At 41.2% G+C, this 16,643-nt stretch overlaps 1 protein-coding gene across 4 annotated transcripts in view; it reads right to left on the bottom strand.

Moving 5' to 3' along the window:
- The window catches only part of GRIP1 (glutamate receptor interacting protein 1), a 466,465-nt gene that overhangs the window by 77,948 nt on the left and 371,874 nt on the right, over positions 1 to 16,643 (bottom strand). For all 4 annotated transcript variants that reach the window (XM_068969892.1, XM_068969893.1, XM_068969894.1 and 1 more), the window contains one exon: positions 9,628 to 9,708. In XM_068969892.1, coding sequence (XP_068825993.1) covers positions 9,628 to 9,708 — 81 coding nt within the window. The remainder of the gene's footprint in view (positions 1 to 9,627; positions 9,709 to 16,643) is intronic.

The following is a 16,643-nucleotide window of genomic DNA, read 5'->3' as shown; positions in this document are numbered from 1 at the left end:
GACTTAGCAGCAGCAGCATGTATGGCGGCCATTTCATGTTTACTACCTTCTTCTGTTTCTCTTTTAATCAAGTTCCAACTTGAGGTTTGAAAGGTTCATCAGAGTGGATGGCCACCGGAGTGATGAAACTGAACCCAGAAGTGGGTCCAAATCTGTAAGAGCCCCTGACACTGTCACTCCCATGCTTACTGTGCCCGTTTAAAGGTGGCCATGGATTTGGGCTTTGAGGGCTCAGCCATGGTTTGCACACCCTAGCATCATGTTTTTCCTTTTTAAAAACTTTTATTGAAGTACAGTTGATTTACAATGTTGTATTAATTTCTGCTATACAGCAAAGTGATTCAGTTATACATATATGCACATTTTTTCTTAATATTCCTTTCCATATGGCTTATCACAGGTTGTTGAATATTGTTCCCTGGGCTATACGGTAGGACCTAGTTTATTCATCCTATATATGAAAGCTTACATCTGCTAACCCCAACCTCCCATTCCATCCCTTCCCCAGCCCTCTCCTCACTCAGCAACGACCAGTCTGTTCTCTATGTCCATGAGTCTGTTTCTGTTTCATAATAGGTTCATTTGTATCATACTCTAGATTCTATATATAAAGTGATATTGGGCTTTCCAGGTGGCACTAGTGTTAAAGAACCTGCCTGCCAAAGTGGGTTAGGCTTAAGACATGCTGGTTCGATCTCTGGGTGGGGAAGGTTCCCTGGAGAAGGGAATGGCAATCAATTCCAGTATTCTTGCCTGGAGAATCCCATGGACAGAGGAGCCTGGCGGGGTACAGTTCATAAGGTCACACAGAGTCGGACATGACTGAAGCGACTTAGCATGGCACATAAAGTGATATCATATCAGTTCAGTTCAGTCCCTCAGTTGTGTCCAACTCTTTGTGATCCCATGGACTGCAGCATGCCAAGCTTCCCTGTCCATCACCAACTCCCAGAACTTGCTCAAACTCATGTCCATTGAGTCAGTGACACCATCCAACAATCTCATCTGTCTTTCTTGGCCCATGGAAGCCAACCAAAATCTAAGCTTTTACAAGGTTATGAATCAAAATACTAAGGACAACCAGTCACAAGCAGCCAACTAGGTTTTATAGCCGATCAAATCATTTCCTTTCTTTGCCTCCATTCTTCCTGTATATGTCTATCTCCGGACTCCTGTTCGGAAAGCATTTCTAACTACTTCTGGTTTGACACTGTAAGATATGAATTAAGTTTTTGCTCAAATAGACTTTAAAAATTTTAATATGCCTTATTTTATCTTTTAACACTTCCCTCTTGTATCCTTGAAGCCCTTGCCTCCTGAATCCAGGTCTCCCACCTTCTGGCTTTACTCTTTTGGTGATTGGTACACAGAGGAGCCCGGAGGGCTACAGTCCACGGGGTCACAGAACAGTCAGACATGGCTTAGGGACTAAACAACAACAACGCATTCTCTAATAGCTTCCCGAGGAAGAGCGCAGGGGAGGAGAGTATTTTGAATCCTTCATAGTTGTCTTTGTTGTATTTTCAAATTTGCTAGATGGTGAATTCTAGGCTATAAATTCCTTTTCTGCAGAACTTTGAAGGCACTCTTCCATTGGTTTCTAGATTCCAGAATTGCTATGGGTTGAGAGGCCTGTCATTTTGGTTGTTGTTGTTCAGTCGCTCAGTTGTGTCCAACTCTTTGTAACCCATGGACTGAAGCACGCCAGGCTGGACAATAAAAAAGGCTGAGCACCAGGCTTTCCTGTCCTTCATTATCTCCCAGAGTGTGCTCAACCTTTATTACTGTCCAGCTCTCACGTCCCTACATAACTACTGGAAAAACCATCAGTTCAGTTCAGTCGCTCAGTCATGTCAGACTCTTTGCGACCCTATAAACTGCAGTATGCCAGGCCTCCCTGTCCATCACCAACACCCAGAGTTCACCCAAACCCATGTCCATTGAGTCGGTGATGCCATCCAGCCATCTCATCTTCTGTCAGCCCCTTCTCTTCCTGCCCTCAATCTTTCCCAGCATCAGGGTCTTTTCAAATGAGTCAGCTCTTCACATGAGGTGGCCAAAGTATTGGAGTTTCAGCTTCAGCATCAGTCCTTCCAATGAAAACCCAGGACTGATTTCCTTTAGGATGGACTGGTTGGATCTCCTTGTAGTCCAAGGGACTCTCAAGAGTCTTCTCCAACACCACAGTTCAAAAGCATTGATTCTTCGGTGCTCAGCTTTCTTTATAGTGCAACTCTCACATCCATACATGAGCACTGGAAAAACCATAGCCTTGACTAGACGGACCTTTGTTGACAAAGTAATGTCTCTGCTTTTCAATATGCTATCCAGGTTGGTCATAACTTTCCTTCCAAGGAGTACGTGTCTTTTAATTTCATGGCTGCAGTCACCATCTGCAGTGATTTTGGAGCCCAGAAAAACAAAGTCAGCCACTGCTTCCACTGTCTCCCCATCTATTTGCCCTGAAATCATGGGGTTGGATGCCGTGATCTTCGTTTTCTGAATGTTGAGCTTTAAGCCAACTTTTTCACTCTCCACTTTCACTTTCATCAAGAGGCTCTTTAGTTCTTCTTCACTTTCTGCCATAAGGGTGGTGTCATCTGCATATCTGAGGTTATTGATATTTCTCCCGGCAATCTTGATTCCAGCTTGTGCTTCTTCCAGCCCAGCGTTTCTCATGATGTACTCTGCATATAAGTTAAATAAGCTGGGTGACAATATACAGCTTTGACGTACTCCTTTCCAAGTTTGGAACCACTCCATTGTTCCATGTCCAGTTCTAACTGTTACTTCTTGACCTACATACAGGTTTCCCAGGAGGCAGGTAAGGTGGTTTGGTATTCCCATCTCTTTATTTATTGTATTCTGATACACTGTGCGAAAACATCCCCCCACCCTCAACCCCTGACCCTGGAAGCCTGTAGGATTGTCTTTTTCTCCCAGTGTTTTCAAATCTCATGATGATGTGCCTTGGTTGTGGGTCTGTTTTCATCCATCTTTTTGGAAACTTGTATCCACCAATTCTAGAAAACTTATGATAATATTTCCTTTTTTTTTCCTTCAATTTTTGGCCACATCACTGGGTATATGGGATCTTAGCTCCCTGACCAGGGATCAAACCTACACTCCCTACAGTGAAAGTGCAGAATCTGAACCACTAGACCGCCAGGGTAGTCTCTGACAGTATATCCTTGTACTTTTGTCTCCTCTTTCTTTTCGTAATGCCCATTATTTGCATATTGTGTTATTTGGGCTCATTTTGTATAATTCTCCTGTCTCTAGTCTTCATTATTTGTTGTTTCATTCTAATTTCTAGAAATCTTCGGCATTACTATCCAATATTTCTGTTGAACTTCATTATCTCTGCCATATTCTTACTTTTCAAGAGCTGTTTGTTCCCTGTCTAGTGGCTACTGACTAACAGTATTCAGTGCCACCCATCCATCGATACAGATGATGTTAATGAGTGTTTTTTTTGTTTTCTTTTTTAAAGTTTTTTTCTTCTTGCATGTGCTGTTTCTGTGTTTTCTCTTTGTTTTTGGTGATGGTCTTGCATCTTAGATTCTTTCTTCCAAGTGTTTGTGTTTTTCTTAGCTGTCTGCTCACATTACAGATGGCCCTGCACAGTGGCTGTTTGAAAGCCTGGTGCTCCAGAGTGGGGCTCCTGGAGTAACGGCAGTCACTCTAGAGTCCTGGCCAGATTGTCTCTTTGGGTCAGATGGCCTTGGTTCTTCCTTCTGCTCAGAGGGGATTAAGCCTGGCTACCTGGCTTCTTAGAGCTTCAGGGAGAAGAATAGCAGCCTCCGCATTCAGTGTTTCACTGGGTCTCTGCTTTCAGAGCAGGACTGGGACACTCAGCTATGCCTCCCCATCCAGAGACCCTCCCGTTCACATTTTCAAGAGGATAAAACTGGGCTTGCCAGGAATGGGAGGGATGGTTGGTGGTTCTGAGTCGGGGAAGGCATCTAAGGGACTCATTCATTCTGTTCATTTTTTAAGACTTTTTTTTTTTTTTGATGTGGACCATTTTAAAAGTCTTTATTGAATTTGTTACCATACGGTTTCTGTTTTATGCTTTGGTTTTTTGGCTGCAAGGCATGTGGAATCTTAGCTCCCTGACCAGGGACTCGACCTGCACCCCTTGCACTGGAAGGAGACGTCTTAACCACTGGACCACCAGGGAAGTCCTGGGACTCACTGATTCTTGACAGAGGTTCAGTCAGTCCCCTTGTCTTCTTAGCTCTCGCATCCTGATTCCACCACTCAGACTTGTCGGGAGTTCAGAACGCAAATCAGGTGCATTGTCAGCTTTTCCTTCTGCTTCTTTAATCTTTTTCCATCTTCTTTGCCACTTTCAAATTTGGTTGTTGTTATCTATTTTTTCACTTCCTCTCCACCTTATGGGTTTTTGCCTCTTGAAAAAGCTTACAGTGCCATTTTAAAATGAAGATATGGGGTAGGAACACAGCTAAATGCATGTGGTCAAGCTCTCATCTATTGACTCCTCAAGTTTTAAAATCACTGGTTGTCTGTCACTGTCAGAAAGAAACTGGTTTTTACAGTGACTGTGGCTTCTTTTCTTCTCAAACAGTTGTTGGAAGAGGTAGAAAATGATAGTTCCTATCTTTTGTTTAAAATACTTTTTCTGTATCTGAAGATAGGTGAAATATCTTGAAGTCCGAAGCTAATTAAACGTGAATCATTCCAAGAGCATTCTATAATGTCTAGTCATTCATGGGACTTACTCTGCTAGTCAAAGGACTTCGCTCAAAGGGCCTGATAAACTGTCCAAACTACATTGGAGATGTAATCACACACACACACATACTCACACAATCATTCAGTTTTAGTTTCATTATAATCATATATACAAATACATTAAAATATATACTACCTAACAAGAAAAACAAGTTATTTGATTCGAGATGGAGCAGTGAGGAGAGTTTTTAGCAAAATTGGCCAAAAAACATGAACTTTCTCTTCTAAATACATTTGAAATTTAAGGCAAAAATGACAGATTTATTGTGCTTGTAAGAAAAGCCGCTTTATGATTTTACAAAAAATAAAGCAAGCCTTTGCTCCTACAAACACTCTAGTCAACTAAAAAGGAAAGTTGACAAATTAACTGTGCTCCCCAAATGCTGTCTTTTGCTTTTGTGATTTAGGATCCAGGAAGATTCATCAATCAGAGGGCGACAGGGATGGGTGGTAGTCTGACAGCACAGCCAACGTGAAGTCAGACAGAAAGGGTTTAAATCCCTGTTTGGCCTTTTATTAGCTCTGGGTCTTTGGGCAGGTTATCCGGCCGAGTCTTACTTTCCTCTTTGTAAAATGGGCACAGATGTTATAAGGCCACTTTCAGGATGAAATGAGAAAACACACATAAACTATTTACTGCCGTGCCTGGTACAAAGCAGATAAAACTCTTATGTAATAAAACCTCAAAAGAAAACATCCATACCAAAAGGTCTTTACTGACAACCAGACGTGGCAGAGACAACCAGAGATCTCTGACTTGAAGGGCAGGTGAGCTGTGTTGAAAGGTATGGGCTCTGGTTTCTGATTGGCTGAGGTGTCAGAGCTTTGGGATGCTGCTTTGGGTCCCAAACTGCACCCTTCTGCTAAGCTGTTCTGCTTTATTTGCCATTATAAATGACTCCATATTATAGCAATAACATCAATAAAAGTAATGCCTGATGCTAATGTGCTATGAATGGCTCATCAGGAACTTAAGAAAATTAGTCTAAAACTGCTCACCACATCCAAACTCAGAGGGACTCATTTCTCAGTCAATTAGGTATGAAGAGTGAGCCTTAAGCCAAGTGAGAAGGGTCTGAAGGCATGTCTCCCAAGAAGGAGTCCTGCTTCCCACTACTCAGAGCTTTCACAAGATGCAGATACAGAAAGAGGACTTTGTATAAAGATAGTGAGAAACACCCATGAACCCCTGTAGTGCCTTAGTTTTCCTACCATGCCTACGTAACTGTATGACAGGAGGGTCCTTTGATTTCCTATTCAGGTAGGATAATTATGATCAGCACTAAATTTTGTGAGGTAGTGATTTGTTTAAAATATTTCATGAGGTTCTATGAGGAAAAGAAAAATTGATTATTATAATAAGTAACATTCATTACGGTTCACAATGTATTCTGGGTACCTTACATGTAGCAACTTATTTAATCTTCACAATAATGCTACAGAGAATGTACCGAGTACTCCCTGTTATAGACAAAGAAACTCAGTACAGAGAGGTCAAGAGGGCTGGAAAGTGGGGCACTTGGGGCTCTGAGTCCTTGCTAGTGGTCATTTTCTACATTCTCGCCTCTTCGGTTCATGCAGTAGCCTCGGCATATACGTCTGCATTCCTCATCTCCGTCAGAGGCTCATGTCCTGGAGTGCACACGGGTTAGAACAACACTGTGTCCAGACAGACTCCTCATTCACCCCCTCAACAAAGACAGGAGTTAAACAAGCACCTTGTGTGTGCCAGGAACTGTGCTAGACCTCAGGAATTTGCTATTCCATAACAAGGAAATGGATCCCGTGTTTTTCCTTTAGCAAATTCTGCTTTCTCAACTGGCAAAATCTGAGTATTTTCTACAGGAAGACACAAACTCAGGATGGTGACGATTAGCTGTGTAAATGGAGCTGGAGCTCTGGAAGGGCTGATAGGCATGTGCGACAAACTTATGTATCATTTCTCCATCCAGGAACAGCACAGGACTTTAGCTTCCATGAATAGCTTTAGTTCACCACTGTTAACCGTGAACAGCTTTAGCTCACAGCTGCTAAAATTCAGGAAGTTCTTGTCTGGGTTTTGGGTTTTTTTTCATGACGTATTAAAATCAGTTTTAGAAGAAGTAGTAATTAGTACATATATAACATCATCATAAAGTATAATTTTATATGATTCTCTATGTGAAAAAAATATTTTGTAGTTGTGTGTACATGGCCACACCTGAAACAAACTGAGCATGAAAAATACTGACTTAAAAAAAGAACTTATCACAGGATTAGTTTTTAAAGGGATACTCTCCTTTATAGTTAAATTATATTTTTACGTATATTAATTTTTAAGAATAAATCTACTGTAAGTTGCCACATGATCCTGCAGTCCTACTCCTGGGCATGTATCTGGGCAAAACTCTAATTCGAAAAGATACATCCCTATGTTCATAGCAGCACTAATAACCAAGACATGGAAACAACCTCAATGACCATTGATGGATGAATGGATAAAGAGGATGTGGTGTATATACACAATGGGATATTGCTGCTGCTGCTAAGTCGCTTGGGTCGTGTCTGACTCTGTGCGACCCCATAGATGGCAGCCCACCAGGCTCCCCCATCCCTGGGATTCTCCAGGCAAGAACTCTGGAGTGGGTTGCCATTTCCTTCTCCAGTGCAGGAAAGTGAAAAGTGAAAGTGAAGTCGCTCAGTTGTGTCCGACTCTTCGCGATCCCATGGACTGCAGCCTACCAGGCTCCCCTGCCCATGACTACTACTCAACCATAAATAAGAACAAAATAATGCCATTTGCAGCTACATGGATGGACCTAGACCTTATCATATTAAGTGCAGTAAGTCAGAAAGAGAAAGCAAATACCACATGATATCTTTCATATGTAGAATCTAAAATACGACACGAACTTATCAATGAAACAGACTTAAAGATGTGGAGAACATACTTGTGCTTGCCAAGGGCAATGGGGGCTGGGGGAGGGGTAGATGGGGAGTTTGGGATTAGCAGGTGCAGATATTACATACAGAATGGATAAACAACAACAAGGCACTGCAGTATAGCACTGGACACTATATTCAATACCCTGTGATAAACCATAATGGAAAAGAAAAATAAAGTTGCTCTTCAGAAAAAGAATACATCTATTGCATTAAAAAAGACCATTCTCTTAAGTAAAATTTGAGAGTGAAATCGAGAGTAAAATAAGTGTGTCAAAACATGTGGTAACAGCAGCTTCCGAGGAGTAGGTGTCTTCTGTATGTGCACCAGTAGTGAGCACTTTTAAGACTCGAAACAGCCTGGGCCTCAGCACTCAGTATCTTTGCTGAATGATGGAGGGGAGGAAAGACCGTGGTGAAGGCAGGGCCTCAGCATGCAGCCAGCAAGCTATGCACTGCCCAGCTCCCAGGAGTACCACTTGCATGGCTAATTAGATGGACTGAACGAATGGAATGGAATAAACACAGTAAATGAGAGCAGGGTTAAAGTTACATGGGGGGTTGCAGAAGCCACCCACAGCCCCAAGTATTTTTAGAGTAGTAAGTTCTGATGAACTCTCTCTCATTCTCAGCAAGCACAGCTGTTGACAGAACAACGGCACACCATCTTTGCTTCGTAATGAATAAACTGAGGGGTTACTGACCCAAGGAAAAGCACAAATGACTTTAGCGGCACCTAGAACAGGTCTGGAGTCTCCGAAATCCTCTTTCATCTTTCTGCTTATGCTACAGAGACACACCACATACATCAGTCCTCCTTTTCTCTCCATTTAAGGGCACTGGGGGAGATATAGGCTCCCATATATATGGCTTATTGGTCTTAACATTGATTCTGTATTACAGTAGTGCTATTTCTGGTGCTGCATGCATTAGGTATGTGTGATTTATCACTTATTAGGAAGGCTTCCTTTTCAGTGTTAAATTTATACTGTTAGCATTGACTTGGACAGATCCCATTTCATGCGGCCATTTGAGAGCTCTTTGTTTTTGCCTTAGCCACTGATGTAAACGCTATCTGACAGAGCACAGTGAGGTGCCTTTATTGAGCCCCATCACGCTCTCCGGTGCGGACACCCCTTGGTCACATATGTTGCTTCTAAGTCTCCTTTGGTCTTCATGACTTAATCATTCCCTTCATTTTCTTGGAGCATTTATGGATGGACTTAGCTTATGGATATTAAAAGCACAGAAACCTCAATTTCCATTCTATAGAATTCCAGTGGGGCTGAAATTTTTGAAGTTGTTTTACCAAAGCAGTTATAAATCTAGAGTCTGAGAAAAAGAGGGAATTAAACACATTTATATGTTCTGCTTTTCTTTTTGGCTTGGTTACCCAGGCACCTTGTGCCATGGAGGAATTCAGGAAGTTACTGAAGAAAATGACATGATTTTATTCTTGCGAATGGATTACAGATGCATAGTGGACAGATGGAAAGAGAGTCTCAATAGATTATTGTGAAAACAATCTGCAATATACTAAAATATAGAGAGCCTCTATGCCTTCATATGCTCATGTAATTATTCATGTGGTGTGTGTGAGTCACATATTATTGGGTACTTACTGTTTGCCGGGGGCTATATCAGGTATATAAATATGTTATTTTATTTAATACTTTGAATAATTTACAAAATTAGGATATTTTGCAGATATCCTTATTTCCATTCAACAGGGGAAGAAATCTAAGACTGAAGAAACCTAGTAACTTGCCCCATTCACACGGCTATTAAGTTTTGGTGAGTGAGTGACTGGCTCCACACTTTTGCATCATTAGGTGAAACTTGGCAATGATGCTTAAGATGCTGGCCACACCTGTAAACCATTTGACAAGACAACTTTCTAATGTCTCCTTAAAATTCTAAATTAAAAAAAAAGTCACTTCTACTTACAGCTTATGGTTATTCCAAGTTCCACACTGTGTTTCTTAGGGAGCTTTACGTGAAATGTTCCACTACTGGGGATGACAGACTCTGTAATTTCAAAATAAGAAAGAAGGTGTTTATAGAAGATGAGGAAGAATGGAGCCGCAATCAATGATAAGGCATCAGGAATACTTGTATCGTCATCATCTGTAGTTAAAGCTGTGAGAACCGATGTAAAATCCTGATAAACTAAGCTTCTGGTAAAGAACAGACATCCTACCCACAGGCAACAGTGTGTAATTCACAGTAACAATCGAGTTTGGTATCTCTTAAGTGTGATTCGGATAGCATCTCATCAAATTTACCTAGGAAGCAAGTTAAAAATATAGATTTCTGAAACATCCCAGATCTATGGAGTCAGAATTGCTGAAGATAAAGACTAGAAATCTACATTTCAGACATATTCTCCAGGTAATTCTTAGGTATAGTAAAGTTGAAGGATCTCTTTTTTCCCCAACTTTATTTTTTTCCAGAGTTTATTATTCAGCAGATTTTATTCTCTGGGCTCCAAAATCACTGCAGATAGTGACGGCAGCCATGAAATTAAGACACGCTTGCTCCTGGGAAGAAAAGCCATGACAAACCTAGGCAGCATATCACAAAGCAGAGACATCATTTTGCGACAAAGGTCACTATAGTCAAAACTGTGGTTTTTCTAGCAGTTCATGCACGGATGTGAGAGCTGGACCATAGAAAAGGTGGAGCGCCGAAGAATTGATGCTTTTGAATTGTGGTGTTGGTGAAGACTATTGAGAATCCCTTGGACAGCAAGGAGATCAAACCAGTCAATCAGTCCTAAAGGAAATCAACCCTGAATATTCATTGGAAGGACTGGCGCTAAAGCTGAAGCTCCAATACTTTGGTTGCCTGATGCGAATAGCCAACTTGTTGGAAAAGACCTTGATCCTGGGAAAGATTGAGGGCAAGAGGAGAAGGGGGTGACAGAAGATGAGATAGTTGTATAGCATCACTGACTCAATGGACATGAGTTTGAGCAAACTCTGAGAGATAGTGAAGGACAGGGAAGCCTGATGTGCTGCAGTTTATGGGGCTGCAAAGAGTTGGACATGACTTAGTGACTGAATGACAACAATTATTCAGCAGGTTTTTTGTTTTTCCATTCATGGCTGGCAGTAATAGATTTCAGGAAAGACTTCAGTTAGCTGTGATGGCTGTTGACATGGAGGAGGTGGCAGGTACCTTAATTTGTAAGGTCAGTGGGTAAAAAGAACACTTAAAGGCGCAGTAGTAGGATTGATATGCAAAATATCTCACAACCAGAATGGTCTTGACCACAACCAACTGGACTGAATGCTGAGCACAGAGTTGAAACAGGGGGACCCAAGAGGTCCCAGCTGCACCAAAGATGACTCTACTTTCTGGATCATGTGGCGGATTCAGAGAAGAGGAGGAGAATAGGGAGTGCTGGAACAGAGAGAAGGTGGGTTCAGATGTTGGCCAAGCAACAGAGAAGTGAGCTAGCCTAGCAGTAGAGAGGAAAGCACTGTGTACTACTTGACTCTCAACCCTGTAAAGAGCTGTGATTTGACTAGGACTGACTAATTTTTGAAAAGCAAAGAATCGCTATTTGTTCTTAAATATATTCTTAAAATTCCTTCAACAGTCTGGGAAGCCTTCAGTTAGAGATGAGGTTAAAATGGAAATAGCCTCTGAAGAGATAGTATCTATTCATACTAAGTAGCTAATGACTATAATCCTTTCTGGAAGTTTTAGAAAAAGGTGGGAAGGGCTAGCTAGGAGCAAAGAAAACATAAGCATTAGGGGAAGTTTGTGGGATGGCTCAGTGAAGTCACTTTTTTCTGCTTGATTCTGCCCCACGGTGGCTCCCCAGCCTGCACACACACAATTAGCTACAGCTGCTGTGATGTGGGTAGAACTACAAGGTCCTCAGGCCCGAGTCCAATTTGTTAATCACATATTTAACACATTTTGAGTCTCTGTAGAGCTGAAAGTTGGGATGGCCCCATAGAAACCCAGTAATTCCTTCCTGGTTCTGCCTTAACTTGATCTTCCTGGTCTTCTCTACTTTCCCAAGAGGAATCTGGGCAGTAAACCTTTTACAAAAACTTGATCTTCCAACTCAGAATAATCACCATAGACAATCTGGAGAAGACAGTAAAATTTTGATTTCTCTGGGCCCTCTGGGCTTCTAGAAATTCATGTGTGAAGAAGGTTCCCCAAACAGCCCTGGTCAGTTTCAGCTGGGGCCACTTGATAAAGGCAAGCCTGCCCTTTCTGGGCCCTTCCTCTCCTCCCAGCTCTTTCCACACGTCCCAGGCAGCACCGGAGGAAATCTGGTGCCTTGTCCCACTTCCTCCCTCTCTTCTTAATGCTCCTGGTGGGTCAGCTGTGGCTCAGGCAGTGTCATAGACCCTGAGCTCCTATCTTTGGCCTTGCTGTTGTCCTCAGTGAAGACTCAACTAAGAGGTCCCAGGAAGGAACAACATCCATTTATTTGCTTATTTATTCAAGAGGAATCTGTATCCTTCCCATTTCCCATTTGAGGTAGAGAAAATGATTTAGGTGTGTCCAGCTCTTTGCGACCCCATGGACTGTACAGTCCATGGAGTTCTCCAGGCCAGAACACTGGAGTGGGTAGCTGTTCCGTTCTCCAGCGATTCTTCCCAACCCAGGGACTGAACCCAGGTCTCCTGCACTGCAGGTGGATTCTTTACTACCTGAGCCACCAGGGAAGCCTGTAGATTTCGAGATGACCAGCCAGTTTGAATATACTGGGGCAGATAAAGAGAAATGCAGTTAAGTATCAATAGCAACCATTGAGGTGTGCTTTACTCTCTTACTTTGGGTGCTACAAGTATCACCAATATTTATTTCTAAAAGATTTCTCAATCTCTTCCTCTCATCACTTTCCTGAGTGTCTGTGAAGGCTAATTGTTATCTTCTTCCCACCACTAAAGGAGAAAGTTTAAGAATCTAGAATTAGCATGCAGACTGGGGGCAAAGAGGGCATTTGGAAGAAGCTCATTTAGAAGAAGCTCAAATGCCCCAACAGCCAGGCTGCTATTGGAAGAAGAAAGAAACAAATGTACTTGAGGAGATGTGTAAGGTCTTGGAGACAGTCAGTGATTGGCCTTGACAGCTCCTGGTTCTAGCCCTCTTGGGGACTGCCTACATTCCTTGTCCTCAAAGGCTGTGAAATACCTGTATGCGTCTAGGAAACACCTTTTCCCGTCTAAATTAGCTTGTGTGCATTTTCTGTGGCTTGCAACTGGAAGATCTCTTATGAACACGTTGACCCAGTAGAGGAAATAGGATGGGAGCCAAACAGACAGCCCCTACCTAAGTGTTCATGAGTGCAACAGGAACAGATTAATCTATTACTTGGATAAAGTACACCAAGTGGTTCATAAGTAAATGTCCTAGAAGCTTTAGAAGAACAAACAGCTTCACTATTTATAAAACTCATTTCATGTATGTTTGTTTTAGTGTTGCTGGTTTTATGAAAACATTCTCTGTGAAAGGAGTTGTTGTTCAGTCGCTAAGTAGTATCTGACTCCTTGCAACCCCACGGACTGCAGCACACCGGGCTTCCCATCTTTCACTGTCTCCCAGAGTTTGCTCAGATTCATGTCCACTGAGATAGTGAAGCTATCTAACCATCTCATCCTCTGCCGCCCCCCTCTCCTTTTGCCCTCAATCCTTCCCAGCATCAGGATCTTTTCCAGTGAGTTGGCTCTTTGCATCAGGTGACCAAAGTATTGGAGCTCCAGCATCAATCTTTCCAATGAATATTCAGGGTTGATTTCTTTTAGGATTGTCTGGTTTGATCTCCTTGCAGTCCAAGGGACTTTCAAGAGTCTTCTCCAGCACCACAGTTCAAAAGCATCAATTCTTTGCCACTCAGTCTTCTTTACGGTCCAACTCTCATGTACATCCATACATGACTACTGGAAAAACCACAGCTTTGACTGCATGGACCTTTGCTGGCAAAGTGATGTCTCTGTTCTGTGAAAGGGGTGGGGAATATAATGTTTGTATATATGTGTCCATGCATGTCTACAACATCTTGCCCAAGATGCTATACAGTGAGTCTTTAATTCATAAGGGTGGAAAACACAGATCTAAATTAGTTACTATAGCAACATTTTGCTTTAAATTTTTAATGCAGGGAATCTTGACCAAGATTAATATTGTTAATGACATGGGAGGAGACGTTATCACTTCCTGGAAAACAGTAATAGATGACTTTTGACTACATAAGATTTGAAATATTTATAATGATGAACAAATATCAACAAATGAATCTCTTTGATCAAGCTGTGGCTTCATTTTAATCTTTAAATGTCAACATGATTTATTTTCTATTTAGTAATTTTTCCCCCCATACAATTATTTGGCTGTTAAAGTGAAGGCACATTTAATTTGGGGTTTCTTAAGGAAACACTAATAAAGAAGAAAAAGAGCCAATATTTAGAGAAACAATAGGTTTAGAATAAGTAAACAGGATGTTTATTTTCTTAGACTCCCATGTGGTTATTTTGTGCTTCCCTGGTTTTGCTTTATCTTTGTTAATACTATAATTAAAAACACATTTGGGTAAACAAAGACCTCCTTCTTTCCAATTGGTCTGCTTTTTCTGCCTGAAGCATTGATTATTGGCACAGTAAGATAACTACCACATCATAATTCATCAACCAAGACACCTTGTGAGATTCAAAAAAATAAAGGGACTATAAGGTGGGTAAATGTGAATGTTTAAGTCCCACTCACTCAGAGAAAAACACTGGGGACTCTAGTAATGATGGCAAACATCATTTGATAGAATTTTTCGTTGAGGCTTCTTTCAAAGACAAAACTGTATTTTCTTCAACAAAATAATTTCAGCATTAAAGTAGAAACTTCAAGAATTCATGATAGTGTACACTGGCATTTAAAAGATAGTACTGAAAAAGGCAAACTGTAAATTGTGCATATGATTATAGCTTCACAAAATTATATGTATGGTAAAGGACTTTTGTAAAGACATATAAAAATTTTTGTTTATTAGAGTGATGGGATTATAAGCATCTTTAGCATAAGAAAAATTCCTTTAATGTTACTACAATTTTTTTGGATGGTGGTGCCCATGTAAAGAGATAGATTTAGGCAAAAGTGTAGTCACAATCAAGTTTTTTAACCACTGTCTGCATCACTTAGGATGTTTATAAAACAGACATAGGTAGTCTCTGAGATCTACTAGTTTGGGAATTAGTATCTGGGTATATATCTGAGGAAGAACTGGAAATGGATGGTGGTTCACATCCAGACAATCAGAAGTGAATCCAAAAGGGCAGGGCAGTCTTGAAATAGCTCATATCTCATGCAGTGATATCTTACAAATATTCAAGTTCTTAAATGGCTAAAAAAGATTATCTGGATTTCAGCAATTTCAATACATACCAGTAGATTGGTAATGAGTAATTAGAGTGTTTTATTGCGGTTCTGATGCTGTATCTAGGCTCAACAGAAATCAACTAGTGATGTCTGCCATGAGCAATGGATAGAAAAATATTTTTCCTGGCCCTGTTTTATATCATTTCTATTCATTTGAAATGGGTTGATTTCTGGGACAATGGAAGACAGGGGAGATGGCCTTAGGTCCATTTTTCCAGTCCCCTATTTAGCTAGCTGGAATTAAGCAGAGTGGGTTTAATAGTTGTTCAGTCACTGTCAGACTCTTTGCCACTCCAAGGACTGCAGCACATTAGGTTCCTCTGTCCTCCATTGTCTCCTGGAGTTTGCTCAAACTCATGTCCACTGAGTTGGTGATGCCATCCAACCATCTCATCTTCTGCCACTCCCTTCTCCTTTTGCCTTCAATCTTTCCCAGCATCAGGGTCTTTTCCAATGAGTTGGCTCTTTGTACCAGGTGGCCAAAGTACTGGAGCTTCAGCTTCAGCATCAGTCCTTCCAATGAATATTCATAGTTCCTGTTTTTTAGGAGCTTAAACCTAAGACCTAAATACTTTAATTAACATATATATACTTATATTTGTATATACATTACATATATAATGGATTAGACATATATAATGGATTAAATAAATAATGAACAAATATTGAGGATACACATAAAATAAAGACACACGTATAGCACAAGTAAATACTTAGTGGATATTGCTATGGAGAAAGTCAGTTGTGCTGGCCATTCCACTACTGGAATGTAGTGAGTAGATGCTGCTTAACATCCCACAGTGTGCAGGATAAGCATCTCCATTCAACAAACAATGTCAGCAGGGCAGAAGCTCAGAAATCCTGCTCTTTCATGCTGGGAACCTTAATATCTCTTTGAAGAGGCAGTGTAATATGATATAGAAAAAGACAAGTGCAAGTCAACAGACCCAGGATCTACCTAACATTCACTTTGCTCTATGACCTTGAGTTTCCGCCCTTGAGTCTCAATTTTCCCTTCACAAATATATGAAGGTAGTGGACTATAATAGTTTTCCCATCATAAATGTTCTATGATTATAGTAAATACATTTTGGGGCCACTGGACAGCCTTATTTGAAAACTGGACCCTCAGTGTATCTGACTGATCCTTACAAGGTCTTTTACTGACTGTTGGCCACTATGGACAAGAAAGGGAAGATGCTACACCTAGGCTGTGCCAATAGATGCTCTCTCTTGGGAATTAGAAATTAAAACTGGCTGGTCCTGGCTGGGCACGTTAGCAAGGATGAGGCAATTACATACAATCAGAAAAACTTGAGAAAATCAGAGAAAACTTGTACAAAGGGAGCAGACATGAAGAAACAGAGAGCACAGGAACGTCAGAGATGCAACGGGTATGAAATCAATCTTGGTGCAAATTGAAGTTTCTGATCCTAGTCCCTCAGGAGAGCCAACTGTACTTCATTCATTCATCAACCAAATATTGGCCGAGAGCTTCCTAATTCCAAGCACTATTCTGCATGCTGTGGTATATTCTTGAACAAAAGGCACAAAGTCTCAGACATCAC

This window comes from Capricornis sumatraensis, chromosome 4 (genome assembly GCF_032405125.1).
Source record: "Capricornis sumatraensis isolate serow.1 chromosome 4, serow.2, whole genome shotgun sequence".
Taxonomy (NCBI): Eukaryota; Metazoa; Chordata; class Mammalia; order Artiodactyla; family Bovidae; genus Capricornis; species Capricornis sumatraensis.
The sequence above is the reverse complement of the archived record's forward strand: the minus strand, read 5'-3'. Positions and strand labels throughout refer to the sequence as shown.